The sequence below is a fragment of the Lipotes vexillifer genome, unplaced genomic scaffold (assembly GCF_000442215.2).
Source record: "Lipotes vexillifer unplaced genomic scaffold, Lipotes_vexillifer_v1.1 scaffold418, whole genome shotgun sequence".
Taxonomy (NCBI): Eukaryota; Metazoa; Chordata; class Mammalia; order Artiodactyla; family Lipotidae; genus Lipotes; species Lipotes vexillifer.
In genome coordinates this window covers 6348513-6368570 of record NW_006798629.1, presented here as the reverse complement: position 1 = coordinate 6368570, position 20058 = coordinate 6348513, and the positions used below count along the sequence as shown (strand labels likewise).

General features: G+C 37.8%; 1 protein-coding gene across 3 annotated transcripts in view; it reads right to left on the bottom strand.

Moving 5' to 3' along the window:
• The window catches only part of ANKRD28 (ankyrin repeat domain 28), a 124743-nt gene that overhangs the window by 39679 nt on the left and 65006 nt on the right, over positions 1 to 20058 (bottom strand). For all 3 annotated transcript variants that reach the window (XM_007470628.1, XM_007470626.1, XM_007470627.1), the window contains exons 5-8: positions 19318 to 19518; positions 17575 to 17662; positions 11795 to 11937; positions 8782 to 8994 (exon numbers count right to left, since the gene is read on the bottom strand). In XM_007470628.1, the coding sequence (XP_007470690.1) occupies positions 8782 to 8994; positions 11795 to 11937; positions 17575 to 17662 (444 nt within the window). In that variant the 5' untranslated portion in view covers positions 19318 to 19518. The remainder of the gene's footprint in view (positions 1 to 8781; positions 8995 to 11794; positions 11938 to 17574; positions 17663 to 19317; positions 19519 to 20058) is intronic.

The window sequence follows — 20058 nt, the reverse complement described above, 5'->3', positions numbered from 1 at the left end:
ACCCTGCGTCTGTGGAATACATGAATAGATAACAAATCATCCCAAATTGAGGACGTGGACTTTAAGAGCAAGATTTATGATTTTTTCCCCTTTTCCTCTTTTTGTGAGTGTATGTTTCTGTGTGAGATTTTGTCTGTATAGCTTTGCTTCCACCATCTGTCATAGAGTTCTATTCGTCCGTTTTTTAAAATTTTTTTAAATAATTATTATTTTAATAACTTTATTATATTTTATACTTTATTTTACTTTATTTTCTTTCTTTTTTTCCTTCCATCCCTCCTTCCTTCCTCCCTCCCTTTCTTTCTTTCCTTCTCTTTCTTTTCTTCCTTCCTTTTTCTTTCTTTCTTTCTTCTAATTCTTTCTTTCTATTCTTCTCCCTTTTATTCTGAGCCGTGTGGATGAAAGGCTCTTGGTGCCCCAGCCAGGCATCAAGGCTGTGCCTCTGAGGTGGGAGAGCCAACTTCAGGACACTGGTCCACAAGAGACTTGCCAGTTCTACATAATATTAAATGGCAAAAATCTCCCAGAGATCTCCATCTCAACACCAGCACCCAGCTTCACTCAACAACCAGCAAGCTACAGTGCTGGACACCCTATGCCAAACAACTAGCAAGACAGGAACACAGCCACACCCATTAGCAGAGAAGCTGCCCCAAATCATAATAAGTCCACAGACACCCCAAAATACACCACCGGACGTGGACCTGCCCACCAGAAAGACAAGATCCAGCCTCATCCACCAGAACACAGGCACTAGTCCCATCCACCAGGAAGCCTACACAACCCACTGAACCAACCGTAGCCACTGGGGACAGACACCAAAAACGGGAACTACAAACCTGAAGCCTGCAAAAAGGAGACCCCAAACACAGTAAGATAAGCAAAATAAGAAGACAGAAAAACACACAGCAGATGAAGGAGCAAGATAAAAACCCACCAGAACTAACAAATGAAGAGGAAATGGGCAGTCTACCTGAAAAAGAATTCAGAATAATGATAGTAAAGGTGATCCAAAATCTTGGAAATAGAATACAAAAAAATGCAAGAAACATTTAACAAGGACCTAGAAGAACTAAAGATGAAACAAACAATGATGAACAACACAATAAATGAAATTAAAAATACTCTAGATGGGATCAATAGCAGAATAACTGAGGCAGAAGAACGGATAAGTGACCTGGAAGATAAAATAGTGGAAATAACTACTGCAGAGCAGAATAAAGAAAAAAGAATGAAAAGAACTGAGGACAGTCTCAGAGACCTCTGGGACAACATTAAACGCACCAACATTCGAATTATAGGGGTTCCAGAAGAAGAAGAGAAAAAGAAAGGGACTGAGAAAATATTTGAAGAGATTATAGTTGAAAACTTCCCTAATATGGGAAAGGAAATAGTTAATCAAGTCCAGGAAGCACAGAGAGTCCCATACAGGATAAATTCAAGGAGAAATACGCCAAGACACATATTAATCAAACTGTCAAAAACTAAATACAAAGAAAGCATATTAAAAGCAGCAAGGGAAAAACAACAAATAACACACAAGGGAATCCCCATAAGGTTAACAGCTGATCTCTCAGCAGAAACTCTACAAGCCAGAAGGGAGTGGCAGGACATACTGAAAGTGATGAAGGAGAAAAACCTGCAACCAAGATTACTCTACCCAGCAAGGATCTCATTCAGATTTGATGGAGAAATTAAAACCTTTACAGACAAGCAAAAGCTGAGAGAGTTCAGCACCACCAAACCAGCTTTACAACAAATGCTAAAGGAACTTCTCTAGACAAAAACACAAGAGAAGGAAAAGTCCTATAATAACGAACCCAAAACAATTTAGAAAATGGGAATAGGAACATACATATCGATAATTACCTTAAATGTAAATGGACTAAATGCTCCCACCAAAAGACACAGATTGGCTGAATGGATACAAAAACAAGACCCATATATATGCTGTCTACAAGAGACCCACTTCAGACCTAGAGACACATACAGACTGAAAGTAAGGGGATGGAAAAAGATATTCCATGCAAATGGAAACCAAAAGAAAGCTGGAGTAGCAATTCTCATATCAGACAAAATAGACTTTAAAATAAGGACTATCAGAAGAGACAAAGAAGGACACTACATAATGATTAAGGGATCGATCCAAGAAGAAGATATAACAATTAACTGTAAATATTTATGCACCCAACACAGGAGCACCTCAATACATAAGGCAAATACTAACAGCCATTAAGGGGAAATCGATAACACATTCATAGTAGGGGACTTTAACACTCCACTTTCAACAATGGACAGATCATCCAAAATGAAAATAAATAAGGAAACACAAGCTTTAAATGATACATTAAACAAGATGGACTTAATTGATATTTATAGGACATTCCATCCACAAACAACACAATACACATTTTTCTCAAGTGCTCATGGAACATTCTCCAGGATAGATCGTACCTTGGGTCACAAATCAAGCCTTGGTAAATTTAAGAAAACTGAAATGGTATCAAGTATCTTTTCCAACGACAACACTATGAGACTAGACATCAATTACAGGAAAAGATCTGTAAAAAATACAAACACATGGAGGCTAAACGATACTTAATAACGAAGTGATCACTGAAGAAATCAAAGAGGAAATAAAAAAATACCTAGAAACAAATGACAATGGAGCCACGATGATCCAAAACCTATGGGATGCAGCAAAAGCAGTTCTAAGAGGGAAGTTTATAGCAATACAATCCTACTTTAAGAAACAGGAAACATCTCGACTAAACAACCTAACCTTGCACCTAAGGCAATTAGAAAAAGAACAAAAAACCCACAAAGTTAGCAGAAGGAAAGAAATCATAAAAATCAGATCCGAAATAAATGAAAAAGAAATGAAGGAAACGATAGCAAAGATCAATAAAACTAAAAGCTGGTTCTTTGAGAAGATAAACAAAATTGATAAACCATTAGCCAGACTCACCAAGAAAAAAAGGGAGAAGACTCAAATCAACAGAATTAGAAATGAAAAAGGAGAAGTAACAACTGACACTGCAGAAATACATGAGAGATTACAACAAGCAACTCTATGCCAATAAAATGGACAACCTGCAAGAAATGGACAAATTCTTAGAAATGCACAAACTGCCAAGACTGAAACAGGAAGAAATAGAAAATATGAACAGACCAATCACAAGCACTGAAATTGAAACTGTGATTAAAAATCTTCCAACAAACAAAAGCCAAGGACCAGATGGCTTCACAGGCGAATTCTATCAAACATTTACTGAAGAGTTAACACCTATCCTTCTCAAACTCTTCCAAAATATAGCAGAGGGAGGAACACTCCCAAACTCATTCTACGAGGCCACCATCACCTTGATACCAAAACCACACAAGTATGTCACAAAGAAAGAAAACTACAGGCTAATATCACTGATGAACATAGATGCAAAAGCCCTCAACAAAATACTAGCAAACAGAATCCAACAGCACATTAAAAGGATCAGACACCATGATCAAGCGGGGTTTATTCCAGGAATGCAAGGATTCTCCAATATACGCAAATCAATCAATGTGGTAAACCATATTAACAAACTGAAGGAGAAAAACCATATGATCATCTCAATAGATGCAGAGAAAGCTTTCGACAAAATTCAACACCCATTTATGATAAAAACCTGCAGAAAGTTAGGTGTAGAGGGAACTTTCCTCAATATAATAAAGGCCGTATATGACAAGCCCACAGCCAACATCATCCTCAATGGCGAAAAACTGAAAGCATTTCCACTAAGGTCAGGAACAAGACAAGGTTGCCCACTCTCACCACTCTTATTCAACATAGTTTTGGAAGTTTTAGCCACAGCAATCAGAGAAGAAAAGGAAATAAAAGGAATCCAAATCGGAAAAGAAGAAGTAAAGCTGTCACTGTTTGCAGATGACATGATACTATACATAGAGAATCCTAAAGATGCTACCAGAAAACTACTAGAGCTAATCAATGAATTTGGTAAAGTAGCAGGATACAAAATTAATGCACAGAAATCTCTGGCATTCCTATATACTAATGATGAAAAATCTGAAAGTGAAATCAAGAAAACACTCCCATTTACCATTGCAACAAAAAGAATAAAATATCTAGGAATAAACCTACCTAAGGAGACAAAAGACCTGTATGCAGAAAATTATAAGACACTGATGAAAGAAATTAAAGATGATACAAACAGATGGAGAGATATACCATGTTCTTGGATTGGAAGAATCAACATTGTGAAAATGACTCTACTTCCCAAAGCAATCTATAGATTCAATGCAATCCCTATCAAACTACCACTGGCATTTTTCACAGAACTAGAACAAAAAATTTCACAATTTGTATGGAAACACAAAAGACCCCGAATAGCCAAAGCAATCTTGAGAACAAAAAATGGAGCTGGAGGAATCAGGCTGCCTGACTTCAGACTATACTACAAAGCTACAGTAATCAAGACAGTATGGTACTGGCACAAAAACAGAAAGATAGATCAATGGAATAGGATAGAAAGCCCAGAGATAAACCCATGCACATATGGTCACCTTATCTTTGATAAAGGTGGCAGGAATATACAGTGGAGAAAGGACAGCCTCTTCAATAAGTGGTGCTGGGAAAATTGGACAGGTACATGTAAAAGTATGAGATTAGATCACTCCCTAACACCATACACAAAAATAAGCTCAAAATGGATTATAGACCTAAATGTAAGGCCAGAAACTATCAAACTCTTAGAGGAAAACATAGGCAGAACACTCTATGACATAAATCACAGCAAGATCCTTTTTGACCCACCTCCTAGAGAAATGGAAATAAAAACAAAAATAAACAAATGGGACCTAATGAAACTTCAAAGCTTTTGCACAGCAAAGGAAACCATAAACAAGACCAAAAGACAACCCTCAGAAGGGGAGAAAATATTTGCAAATGAAGCAACTGACAAAGGATTAATCTCCAAAATTTATAAGCAGCTCACGCAGCTCAATAACAAAAAACAAACAATGCAATCCAAAAATAGGGCAGAAGACCTAAATAGACATTTCTCCAAAGAAGATATACAGACTGCCAACAAACACATGAAAGAATGCTCAACATCATTAATCATTAGAGAAATGCAAATCAAAACTACAATGAGATATCATCTCACACCAGTCAGAATGGCCATCATCAAAAAATCTAGAAACAATAAATGCTGGAGAGGGTGTGGAGAAAAGGGAACACTCTTGCACTGCTGGTGGGAATGTGAATTGGTACAGCCACTATGGAGAACAGTATGGAGGGTCCTTAAAAAACTACAAATAGAACTACCATATGACTCAGCAATCCCACTAGTGGGCATATACCCTGAGAAAACCATAATTCAAGAAGAGTCATATACCAAAATGTTCATTACAGCTCTATTTACAATAGCCCGGAGATGGAAACAACCTAAGTGTCCGTCATAGGATGAATGGATAAAGAAGATGTGGCACATATATACAATGGACTATTACTCAGCCATAAAAGGAAACGAAATTGAGCTATTTGTAATGAGGTGGATGGACCTAGAGTCTGTCATACAGAGTGAAGTAAGTCAGAAAGAGAAAGACAAATACCGTATGCTAACACATATATATGGAATTTAAGGGAAAAAAATGTCATGAAGAACCTAGGGGTAAGACAGGAATAAAGACACAGACCTACTGGACTTGAGGATATGGGGAGGGGGAAGGGTAAGCTGTGACAAAGCAAGAGAGAGGCATGGACATATATACATTACCAAATGTAAGGTAGATAGCTAGTGGGAAGCAGCCGCATAGCACAGGGAGATCAGCTCGGTGCTTTGTGACCGCCTGGAGGGGTGAGGTAGGGAGGGTGGGAGGGAGGGAGATGCAAGAAGGAAGAGATATGGGAACATATGTATATGTATAACTGATTCGTTTTGTTATAAAGCAGAAACTAACACACCATTGTAAAGCAATTATATACTCTAATAAAGATGTAAAAAAAAACATTCATTTTACTTCTATGTAGTATTCTGTAGGACAATCAATTAAAAAACTTATAAACTGAATAATTACAAATCTAAATTCACATTCCAATTCTAGTCATCCACAACCTGATCAAGGACAGAAAAATCAAAATGGAGAATAAGATGGGAGGAAAAGATGAAGGAGAAAGGTGCCTTGATAACGAGAACTTGAGGGTCAACAAATATAATTTTTTTTTTGCAAGGCAAATGTCAAAGCCTTAACTCCTTAGTCAAACAATAATTCGATAAGCATCACTTTGACAAATACAGGAAACATAGTGTCAGGAACGAAGATATATTCTTGAATGAATGCACATTCTTATGCGTTGAAAACTCACTGCTATCAACAATTTTTACATAATGTCAGTTGGACGGTACCTCAGAAGTCATCAACAACTTGGGGAGTGTGTTTCAGTGGAACTTGGCAGTAAGATAACTGGGCAACTGCACATCAGCAGGATGTCATACGTCCTTAGACAAAATTAAAGCAACTTTTATGAAATCTATTTTTAAACCAGCATCATGGTCTGTTGTCTTCAAATCTACTTAACCACCACATCTTAACTGTTTTGCTAAAACATTCCCTTGTCATGTGTAAAATCTACCACTGAATTTTCTAAATCATTAAGGAGGTAACTTCAAATAGGACCACTGCTAAGCATTATACTACAAGTGACCCTCTTGTAGAACTGATTCTCATCTCAACATTTCAAAAGAAAATACAGACTTAAAAATAATCATAGGTACTAGAGTCAGCTACGTAGGCAATGACATGAAGCAAGTGATTAATTATCTTCAAATTATACTAAACAGTCATGTCTAAATGGCACTGTATAAAATAGAAAGCCTAAATTTTACCCAGCCCCATATAAACTAAAAAATGCGTAATAGTTAATGATATAGGTAAGCCTCTTATTCCATGATATTTAATATTTAACAAAGATAATTTTAACTACAGCCCCTTTATCATAAAGGGGTCTCACAGAGACTAAAACTACTTGATGAGATCTTTTCGTTTGAAGAATATGAAGATAATTTCAAATTTTTTATTTTGAAAAACTCTTCATTAAAAAATATTACTAGGCTTTTGAGGAAACAAGTAACTAACTTCCCACCCCAAGAATTCTGGTATTTTTTCTAGGCACTGATTATCCAAACAGCAGGAATTCTTCAAATCAAAATAAGCAGTTTGAACTTATCAGTAAATATTTAGAAGTTATTTAAATTATTAAAAATAAAACTTTAGTTTAGTTGGTGATTTGATTGAGAACTGAAAGCTCTAAATGTATATTCCTAAAAGAGACATTTTAACCAGAAAGGGGTTCTTTATGCTATCTCATGCCCTTTCCTTCCATAAGTTGATATGTATAAATTTTGTCCTTTAGCTGGCAAGGGGCAATTTAGAGCAACGACCTAATTATAGATGGGCTTGCTGCTGCTACAGCTGTCAGAGTGGGTCAGTGGCATCGTTAAACGATTTTCTAAAGTTAGAGAGGTAAGAAAATGGACTCCTTTCTCTACCAGTCTGAAAGACACTGGCTCATCACACCTACAAAAGAAGCTGAAATTTTATGCAATGAAAGCTCTGAAAACATTTGAAGCTTAAATGTTTTTACTAATCCTAAACGGTTCAATTTTGTTTGTGGTTGTCTTTTCTTTACACCACAAGACATGGTTTGGCAAGTGCTCAAAGAATGAATTAATAAATTAATACAGAAGCAATCAGTGAAAGCATCTTGGAAAATATAAAATGATGATTATACATTATGAAGTAGTTATGTTCAAAACTGTGGTTGCATGTGCATTTCCAAATAATTATGCAATAAAGGCACGTATATTTTGGCTCCAGAATTTTCACATATTTCTAAAATTCAAATGTTCACTCTTGAAAGCGAATGACCAAAAAACCAAAAAGCAACTATTCTTATATGTAAAACACTGTATCAGTCTTCTAATTTTTCTAACACTGTGAAAAATTTCAAAACAGAAAAGTTGAAAGAATATTACAGTGAACACCCATATACCTACCACCTAGAGTCTACCACTAACATTTTACTATGTGAGCATTATCATACATCCATCTCTCTACCCACCCGTGCAATTAAGTGATGCTTTTTTTTTTGCAGGGGGGGTAGGCCACACCGCGTGGCATGCAAGACTAGGGATCAAACCTGCGCCCCCTGCAGTGGAAGCGTGCAGTCTTAACCACTGGACCGCCAGGAAAGTCCCTAAGTGATGCTTTTTAAAGTCAGCTGCTGATATCACTACCTATTTATTACCTCTAAACACTTTGATATGCGTATCATTAACTAGGGTTCAGTATTTGTTTGATTTGTAACCTTCTACGGGTACATTTACATGCAATGAGACATATAAAAAATGTACCACCTGATGAGTTTTGACTAACACTTATTTATATAACAGAAAGCTGTCAAAATACAGGACATTACCACCACAGAGAAAATTCCCCCACGCCCCCTTTTCATCAATCCCTCCTCCCAGAGGCAACAGTTGTTCTCTCTCTCTTTTATTTCCCCAACTATAGAGTCTGGAACCCCATATAACTGGAATTTTGTCTGTTCTAAAACCTTATATAAATGGAAATAGTGAATATATTCTTGTGTAATGCTTTCACTCAGCATAGTAATTTTAAGATTCATCTGTGTGTTATCAGTAATTCACTCCTTTTTAGTAGCTACTGATACTACGGTGAACTCCTAAATACTAGATAGGGATTCTGATATTAACTTCATACCTTCATATTGACATCGGCCCCATTGCCTACTAGAAGCTCTAAACACAATGCTCCATGTGTTGATGCAGCAGCAAAGTGCAAAGGAGTAAATCCTTTTTCATTCTTTTGATTTACATTAGCACCACAGTCTATAAGTTCATTCACGACAACATCTTGTCCATTGTAGCAGGCTACATGAAGAGGTGTATTTCCATAGGCATTTGGTTCATTCATCTATTGGAAGAAAAAAATTGTCAATCTTAAAGCACTCTTCCTAATTATCGTTGTGAGCTATTTTAGCAACACTGTGGTTGAAATCTAATTATTAAAGTGAGAAACAAACAGGGATAAATACACAGATATGGCTTATAATTTTAAACTTCAGTTAAAAAAATGGACATAACAACATTTTGGTGTCAAACGATTTTGTAGCTTCAGGGAACATAACTCATATATACAATGTCTACTTCATGACAAAACTGAATGATTCCAAGAGATATTTTAGGAAAATGAAAACAAATAATATATTTTTAAAAGCATTCTAGGTAAGGGACAATCACAGAATTAATTCTAAGAATCATGAAAAATGAACAGAAACTGAAAATTCTGACATATATTGAAAAACACGCATATTTTCTGCTATTTACAGTGACAAAAGATTAATAAAGTTGGTGATTAGTAGAGAGAAAGATATTTTAAAAAATGACTGACATCCTTTTCTATTTATTTTTGCAACAAACTTGGGCTTTAGATATTTTCCAGCCTACATACTGACATTTTACCAAAATGAATATGCTCAAAAAATATAGTCAACATTGAGAAATAATTCATGTAACTGAAGTTTATCTTTCTATTTCTTAAAAAATATATTGGATGAATATTTTAAAGTTTACATAACTTTTCTGTGGTAAAGAATTGTACTTTCGCTCCTGTCTTCTGGGAGGTCATCTATGGCACACCTGACAGCTGTGTCCTTGTCCAGGGTGGGAGTGGCTACCCTGGACCTGAGAGTAGGAGCAGGCACAGTGGGTCTTTAGGGCAGGGCCAACCACACCACATAAACCAACCATGTAGTGGAGGGGAGGGGCTTTGGGTCCGCTGGTATCAGTGGACTTGGAGACTGAAATCAACCATATGAGCAATTTTGATCAATCAATCATGCCTATGTAGTGGAGGCCCAATAAAACTCTAAAAACAAAGCTCAGGAGTGCTTCTGTGGTTAGCAATACTACATGCATATGTCACGTTCTGATGCTGGGAGAGTAAGGAGTCATAACTCGAGGGGCCAATGGAAGCTTTGTTTAGAATACTCTTAGACTTTGCCTTGTGTGTCTCTTCCTCTGGCTGATGTTAATTTGTATCTTTTCTGCATAATAAACCGTAACTGTGAGTATAATAGCTTGCAGTGAGTTTCTGGAGTCCTTCTAGTGAATCATCAAAACTGAAGTAAGTCCTGTGTGGAGACTGTGCCCTCTAACCTTGTGGTTGGCCCCAACTTATCACAACTTTATTTAACATTTTCTTTTCTCACATCTCTGTTAACAGAAATTAGAGGAAGTGAAAAAGCAACACTTAACTTTAGTCAAGTTATCTAGATTTCATCACCAAAAGCTGGCGGACACAGAAAAGATTCTCCCTCGGAGCTTCCAAAACTTTGAGAGATTAAATTTATTGTTTTAAGTCACTCACTGCAGCTCTAGGAAAATAAGTCATGCAATTGGAGGCCACATGTCACTAAATGGCTCTAAGTCTGACCACTTTTTCTGAAGAACACTCTCACCAGAGTTTATAATTTTGCTGTCAATAACATAAGCTTTACAAATTGCACCAGAATGGACTTGAAACAGTGATCAGAAACAAGGCTATCTCATTTATCTAGATCAAGGGTCTCTTAAGGCATTATGTCACTCTGTTGAAACAGAGCTACAGGAAGTGCTGAGTTGAAATAAAACTTTCATGTGTTTGCACTCTACAAGCTTCTACCTAACAATGTGTTTGAATTTTTGATCCCTACATTTTCAATAACTAACTGCTTCACAATGTCCTTAAATTAAATTAATAGGCTATCCAGCTCCACAGTTCTGCCACGTATTCTTTGTCCAACCAGATTACCACCTATCTTTCTGTCTTTGCAGCTGATCTAAACTACCTCCCTCTCTCCTTCTACCTGGCTGCTTTTCATCTGTGTTTTAAAGACCAGATGAGGGCTTCCCTGGTGGCGCAGTGGTTGAGAGTCCACCTGCCGATGCAGGGGACACGGGTTCGTGCCCCGGTCCGGGAAGATCCCACATGCCGCGGAGCGGCTGGGCTCGTGAGCCATGGGCGCTGAGCCTGCGCGTCCAGAGCCTGTGCTCCGCAACGGGAGAGGCCACAACTGTGAGAGGCCCACGTACAGAAAAAAAAAAAAAAAAAAAAAATTAAAGACCAGATGAGTTTGTCAGACCTGTGCCTAAAGGATGGACTGTGGGAGTTCCAGGTATTCTTAGCTATCCCAGTTCCGTAATCAAATATATTCAGATGAAGGAGCAACCCCTCTGAACCAAAGAGATCATACAGTAAGGAACACTTGCAGCTAATGGGCCAGAACCTTTAGTTTTCCTGCCTGCCTCTGGCCAATATCCTGTAATGTGAACAGCTATGGTCATTTAAAGGAAATATTAGACAAACTGGGCAAATAATACTAACAATAACCCAGCCACTTAGGAAAATAATCCAAATATGTCTGATCTGCTGGTTTCCATAGCTGAAATGAAGCTACAGGGCCTAGAATGTGATGGAAAAGAAAAACTTCTGTCAATCAACCATTCACCTTTGGAATATATTTTACCTCTTAATACATTTGACTAACTTCATGACTTGGTCAGACATCAGTGCACTGTATATTATGTGAAGGACTATAAACATAAAACTATTGAAAGACAAAAATCTTATTGTAAGAAATCATCTTTTAAATTTGAAATAACTTCTGCCAACAACAAAATCACAAACACACAGAATGCTCCATTCTTCTGTACTGCTTAGTCTGTACACCTACATCAACCCCAAGATCAAGAAGGTACTTGACTACGCTGATCATCCCACTAGAGGCTGCTGCGTGGAGAGGTGTGTAAGATTTCTTGTCCTTGCATGTCACTTCAGCTCCGTGTGCCACAAGTAATTTCACTACTTCAATGTGACCTGAAAATGTGTTTATGAAGGAAAAAACAAGAAGATGAGTGTATGGAAAACATGAAATACAATCCTGAATATCTTTAAAGACACGTAAAAATACAATACAAATTAACTAGATAATGCATGACAAGTCACCAATTAATCAAATTATAACCAGAGAGAGGATTGAAGAAAAAAATAAGAATTCAGGATAATTTTGATAAATGCTGATAGAGGTAACTAATTGAAAATAATACATTTAATTATTTTATCCAATGATAACTCTGCAATCCTCCTTTTACCTAGATCTTGTTGTTTCCAAGGTTGTTTTAATACGTTCTCCAGTTCTTAAGTTAGCTTTTCATGTCTAATGTAAGACATTAGTTTTTGTTGTAGAATCTTCTTCTATGTGGAAATCTGGGAGTGACTTGGACTTATTTCTTAAAAATGTCAGGTCTTTAGAACACGCAGCTAAAAACTTCTTTTTCCTTATTATTTCCACCAGATGCCTTAACAATCAGGATAGGCTAGGTCAGCAGTCCCCAACCTTTTTGGCAACAGGGACCGGGTTCATGGGAGACAATTTTTCCACGTGGCGGGGGTGGGGCGGGAATGGTTCAGGCGGTAACGTGAGTGATGGGGGGACTGGTTCAGCCCTACGCAGGGATGCGGAGCAGCAGATGAAACTTGGCTGGCTTGCCTGCCGCTAATCTTTTGCTGTGTGGCCCGGTTCTGGGGGATGGGGACCCCTGGGCTAGGTTATACATGCTGTAGTTAACAACCAACTCCCAAATCTCAGTGGCTTAAACAATTAGTGTTTTATTTCTCATTAGCATTATGATAGCTTGGCCAGAGGACTCTGCTCAGTCACGCAAGGATCCAGACTCATGGAGCTGATGCACGATTTGAAGGCAGCTTGGTCACTGTTCCAGAAAGGGGAACAGACTACAGGCTCATACCAGCAATTAAATGCTCCGGTCCACAGGGGATGCTACTTTCATTAGGCAGAACTAGTCTCAGGCCCTACCCAACCACATAAGGAGGCCAGGTGCAAGGTGGGAGAAGCACTGTTTTCCTTTCTTATCTCCTCACTTCTTGTCACATTAGATTATACAGTACTTTCTCCTCCTCCCAAAAGCCTTTCCACCTCTGTGCCTTTGTTCATGGGACTGATTCCTACGTTGTACAGAATGTTCTGCTTGGATGTTTCTTTCTAATCGTTGTTACTAATCCTCGAAGAAGGTCATGTCAGTTCCTATCTTCTCTAGAAGTCTTTTTAAGGCTTCTAGTTGCCTAGAATTATGTGGCCAAAAGCACAATGTACCTGTAAATACTATCTAATAAGCATACATAATAATACTTTGTGATGTATCTTAACTTGAATCATTATTTAACAAACACCTTAATTACTTTTATGTATTAAGTTCCCAAATATATATATCTTTAAAGGCAAATATCATAGGCTCTTATGTTCTACTTCTTGGTGTATTTCAAACAAAATAGTTACCTAATAAATATGTTACATTAAACGAGTTGCTAATGATGCCATTTTTAATACCTCTCATAGGGAAGGAGTATATAAAGTAAATAACTATAAAAATGAGACCTTTCAAACATAGTGCCTTGCCCCCTCGAAAAAAGGAGTCTACAAGATGCATAAAGTATCAAGTAGATATAGTTGTTCATATATATAAATTATCAATTAAAGCAGATACATTCAGCTATTTTTTTCCCCATTTCAATATGAAAAATATCTACTATATTTTTAGGAAAAAATCAAAAGAATATCTGTCAAATCATTAGGTGCCAAATTAAATGTGACTATCATATAAGAGCACTAACTGGTACAAAAGATCTCTCACTTCACATTACTCTCTGATCTATGGCTCTAGAAAGACAACTACTTGGGTTTACTGTAATGTATTAAAAACCAGGACTTATAAAGCCCAGGAGGCTCACACATAAATATAGCTTTTTTAAACCGGGCAAATGCATATTATTCACTAAATATGCCAAAAAGAAACAAATTCTCCTGATTTTTAAGACTAGAAGGCCCATTATACAAACATAATGGAAAAACTATCCAAAACCAACACATCATTCTAAGTAAATGACTTAGATCATATTAATTATGTAGATTCCAGGAAGTGTGAACTTTTCCTGAGACCGATAAAGCCCTATTTTTAAAAGGTGCCATGCATAGGGAAATTTACAATCTTAAAATTGACAAATATTTATTTAAGCACATTTCTGAAATATGTAAAAATTCCTTTAACGGACCACTGAAAACATGAAGAAGGGGCCTTTCCATAGCCAGTTTGGGGTGACCTATTTAAAAGAAAAAAGGGAAGAAAGTTCTAGAGTAAAATAAATGATATTGTTCTAGCAAGGTGGAACCTAGCCAGAATACATACGTGTTTTCCTTATCAATTTATAGAACGATGCTACCAAGGAGACTAGATTTCATTCAATTCATCTGGGTGTATTTTTAGAAGACAGCATCCAGCAGACATGCATGGCATACATAATTCTGTAGTCAATAACTCCTTTAAAAAAATTATATCCATGCAACATGAATTTGATAAATGTAATCATTATCCGTCAGGAATTTGGAAAATTCCCTACATTTTTCTTTTGTTCATGAATGTATTAATAAAAGTAAAACGAGTTATGCTCACAAATTTTTATGGAAAGGAAAGTAAGAAGAAAAAAACACCATTTCACATCAACTCAAATTACGCATTGCTTTAAGAAGAATTAATGTAATGAGTTACTTATCAAGGTAATTAATATTTATTTAGTACCCTCTATGTCAAAGTCATCACAGTAAGGTACTTTGAGGCAAAAAGTGACGATATTGCTAGAAGCACTGAAGGCAACAGAAAAGATGAATGAGTAAATGGATTTTTTTTTAACAGATCTTTATTGGAGTATAATTGCTTCACAATACTGTGTTAGTTTCTGTTGTACACCAAAGTGAATCAGCCACATGCATACACATGTCCCCATATCCCCTCCCTCTTGAGCCTCCCTCCCACCCTCCCTATCCTACCCTTCTAGGTCATCTCAAAGCACCGAGCTGATCTCCCTGTGCTATGCTGCTGCTTCCCACCAACCAACTATTTTACATTCGGTAGTGTATATATGTCAATGCGACTCTCACTTCGCCCCAGCTTCGCCCTCCCACCCCATGTCCTCAAGTCCATTTTCTATGTCTACCTCTTTATTCCTGCCCTGCAACTAGGTTCATCAGTAACAGTAAATGGATTCTTCATGAAGGTTCATGGTAGGAGCAAACACAGGGTAGGGAGGGAAAGATGATCAGTTCATTTGGGGACAGTGGTGGGGCTGGGCAACATAAACAGAGGATTCAATCATAGCATAAGTATAAGAGGTAGAACCTAACAGAAAAGTAAGGGTAGCCTCAACCAGGGGACAGATGGCCAGGGCAAATACAGAAGCCTGTGAGAAATAAATTACAAGAAGACTTGTAATACAATAATGTAATGTCTCTTAGGCTAATATTGGCAGATTCTCTAGAGGTGTCAATGACCTGGACTTAAGGCCTGTCTTAATAGACCAGGCAGTAACTCCCTACTTTCATATATTTAGCTCCTTTTTAATCCTGAACACCTAAAACAACTGAATGGTTTTAGAAACCGTGTGTCAATACTCCTCTTTTTCCAAGCTTAAAGGAAGGAAGAGACAGGGAAAGGAAAATTATGAATCTCTGAATGTTTATGCTCAAAAATTAAATGGACTATGAGGTCCAAGAAATACAGAATATCTTTTACAATCCACAATCGGTCTGAAAAATGACACTTAGTAGATCAAGGAAAACAAAGCCATCCAAGGGCCTCTGAGATATACACACCCAGCTACTCTGGGAGCTCAATTAGAGGCAACCCACAAAATTCCTCGGCCTTCAATTTTATGAAAACAGCTGTTTAGCCAAGTTTAATTCTTTGGAGATAAAAGCCCTGACACTCTCTGCTTAATGTGTGAACGTTTTAATATAAGGTATATAGTTTAAAACCACAGCCTATCTGTTCCTGAACTGTCAAGAATAAGCTACTCCAGAATATTCAGAAAAATCCCCAAGACTTAAAATACAGAAAACCTACAGGCTGTGGGGAGGGCACTTTAGGACACCACAGGAGACTTGCTTCTGGATGTTTTACCTTCAGTTAACAGAAGAAAAGTGCCCACGACATAACTAGAGGCACAAACCTTTGGTGTGAGAAACACCAAGAGCCCAAGAGTTATTTCCATGATGGGCAAAGGATTTTCCTGGACCTTGGGGTTACCGTCAACTGGTTTTAGTTCATTTGGTTTCTTACATTTTTGTATTTTACAATTTTATATAGTTTTAAAAATTAATAATCTTCTATCAACCTTTGAATTTTAAGTGAGGGCTAGGAAAAGACAAAAGCAAAGGCAGCGAGTAGTGAGGATAAGCTATGCCTGTGAGAAGAGGGGTTAGACTGTCTCTGTAGTCAGTATGAGAGGCACATGGGAATGAGACCAGCACTACATGGCAGGTCCGTCAGTCCATGTAATTTTTCCTAAGTCAGAGAAGCAAGAAGAGCAGAAGCAGAATGGACTGTTGGGAGGAAAAGAAAAAGCCCTGAGCTCCATGGCTGCAAAGAAAGGAGTTCAGCTCTACTGTAAGACACCCCACCCATGGCTTCCTTCCAGAGGCACAGCCTAGCCCTACTGGACTTGCAAGGTTTGCAGCAAGTTGAGATCCACTTCGACCTGCGTGGTCTTAGCGCCCGCAGGCCAGCATCTCTGCTCTGTTCTTTCTGTGCGTTTTAAAGTATCCTGAGGAAGCCTGACCTTTCTCCTCCCTGGCTGTCCCAGTTACCTCAAAAACCCATTAATGCTTTCGTTAGTGCTCTGCTCGTGGAGTTGCGTAGGTTTTAAGCAGTCTGCCCCAGGACCATTTTCCCATGAGCTCTGTTAGTTTCAAACTGCAACTGTGCAGATCCTAAGACTTTTCAAGAATCCTTTTTTTTCTTTGTTTGGTCACACTGCGCAGCTTGTGGGATCTTAGTTCCCCGACCAGGGATGGAACCCACACCCTCGACAGTGAAAGTGAGAAGTCAGTCCTAACCACTGGACTACCAGGGAATTCCCTCAAGAATGTTAAAAGCAGAAAATCTGATATCTAAACCTCAGTTTCTTACTGTGAAATTACTGTGGTAGAAATCAAATGTGATATGCCTATTTAACACAGTGCTTGGCACAAGATAACACGCTTCTTAATACATCTTCACAACTTCTACCTTAATATTCCCAAACAAACAAGGATGGGTTCAGGATGGGTATGAGAATGGGCTTTTAGTAAACACCAATCTAAACTCTGTATCCCAAACTTGTGTCTAGGACATCTCTCCCTTTAAAAGTAAAAAGAATTAATTTTAAACAGCTTTCAGGAGAACTGGACCTAATGTACTCCTGTCCTGGCAAACCTCCCGACCTAATGTACTCCTGTCCTGGCAAACCTCCCCCGACTGCCAGGCTGGTTCCACTTGGGCAGCAAACTCAGATATGGTGCAACTTCTCACTATCCCCAAAGACATGTTATACCAAATGCAAGAATGAAATGTCCAACTTTTCCTTAATACTTAATGTCAAAAAATAAATTTAAAACACACATACCCATATATGCTGCCCAGTGGATAGCACGTCTATCTTTCTTGTCAAAAGCATTAATATTGGCACCTCTAGACAAGAGTAGTTTCACCATCTGGAATAAAAATAAACACAGTTTCATCAACATTCAGAAGCAGAACTGTTCATGAATATCCATCGTGAAGACTACTCATCTCAAGCTCTCTGACACTGAATTTCTGCATTTGTAGAAAGGAAAGATGAGACTATATACTGAAGATGCTTTAACATAATTTAATGAACAACAGGACAATATACGAAAAAAGGTTTCACTATGGTGGTTACTGAAGTCAGGCATCAGCATCTTTTTAAAGATGCCATTTGTGTCCTGGTATTTTATGAACAACTAAGCACAAATCTGGAAAGTCTAAAGGGAGAGTATTTAATAACAGGTTTTATTCCTTTTTATAGCCCGAAGTGTTATTAAAATTCAAAGTGCATTCTGATCCCAGAAATGTCTTAAATTTAATTCAAACACAGATGCAGTGTCCGTAACATGATTAGACCTGAAGGTCACTGCACAGTCTACTTACCTCATAATGTACGAAAAAAAAGTCATTTCCATTAGGTTCAAGCATATTTACAATAGTTTCCCCATTAGAAAGGGCATTCCAGATGTCAAAAAGGGACTCATCTAGTGACCTGAACTGCAGTAGAGACAAGAATTCTTTATGTTGCAAAAGCCGAGAAGAACAGTGAAAACAGCACTGCAGTGACTAGCCCTCAGCCATGGAATCTTGGGAATGTCACTTTACCTCTTTTTTTTAAAAAAAAATTGAAGTATAGTTGATTTACAATGTTTCAGGTACATAGCAAAGTGATTCAGTTTTATATATACATATATTTCTTCCAGATCCTTTTCTACTACAGGAAAAGAATTGATATTGAATATAGTTCCCTCTGCTATACAGCAGGACCACCATTTTTACTTCTTTGAGTTTCTGTGTCTGCAACAAAAATGAAGGACTGGACAAGCTGCCCTCAAAGTTCTTCTAACTCTGAGTCTCATTCTTTCCTAAGTCTTCCATGTACATACATAAACCCCACTCTTTGCTATGGCACACTTAACATTAACCAATACTCCTTGTATAAGATAACTAAATATTAATTTTCTTAAATTGCTTTCTTTTGATGGTCTGTCATCAAAGAATTCTTGACTAAATGTTCAAAATAAACTATAAGAAAATGTTTTTGGGCTTCCCTGGTGGCGCAGTGGTTGAGAGTCCGCCTGTCAATGCAGGGGACACGGGTTCATGCCCTGGTCCGGGAAGATCCCACATGCCACAGAGTGGCTGGGCCTGTGAGCCATGGCCGCTGAGCCTGCGCGTCCGGAGCCTGTGCTCCACAACGGGAGAGGCCACAGCAGTGAGAGGCCCGCGTACTGCAAAAAAAAAAAAAAAAAAGGTTTTCTATGCTCCACCTTCCTTTGCTACCATCTTTCTGCGAGAACAATGAAACTGTTCCACCTTCCTAGACACTTTTTCCTGCAATGACAGAACATACTTTTCACATTGTGTTACAGTTGGCAGTGTTGTCCTTTGTCTCCCCAGGTTGACCATGAAATTCAAGTGCAGGGGCTGTATCTGATAAATCAATATCATGAAAAGAAGTCTGAGGTTTGAAAAAGGCAAAATTAGATAAAAATGAGCAAAATTGGCAAGTTCATTAATAATGGGGGGGCGGGCACACACGCAGAGAGAGAGAATCACTGTCTAACTGGATACCACTTACCTCCCCGTGTCCACTGAAAGCTGCATGATGCAGTGCAGTTCTCCCTGCTCGATCGGACACGTTTACATTACTCAGCAGAGGGACCAAAGCTTCCGCACACTTTACAGCTTTATTAGCAGCCGCTATGTGTAAAGGGGTTTGCCAGTTTTTGTCTCGGGCGTTAACATCTGCAGAATGCTTCAAAAGTACCTGAACTGCTTCCTAAAACATATGAAGATATACAAGACAAATGACTTAACAGCTTTAGAAATTGTATACACATGAAGGAAATAAAATTTCGTGAGAAAATATAATAGTTCTGGCAGAACCTGCTATAAACAAGCCAGAAAACAAAATAGCTTGAACTAAAGGCAGTACTCAGAGCCATGCAAGATACATCAAAATAAAACATTCCCTTTCTCTATCCTCCAATTAAAGGCACAACAATCAGTCTCTATCAAAATGTACAAGAAATACTGACAAATATTCTTCAAAAACATTCATTACTAATCTTGCTTTTCTAGATGGTGAGATACAATTAATTTATACTTTCAAAGCTTTAAAAAGTAGATTTATCACTTTGCCATTAAATATATAAAAATTTAAACATACTATTTCCCAAAGTATTCCACATGCTATATTTTACAAAATGAAAAATCACTAGGATCTAATTCATTAGAGAGAGAGAGTGAAAGAGAGGGAGGAAGGGAGGGACGTAAATCACAGCAAGATCCTTTTTGACTGCTTTTTTAACTATGGTAA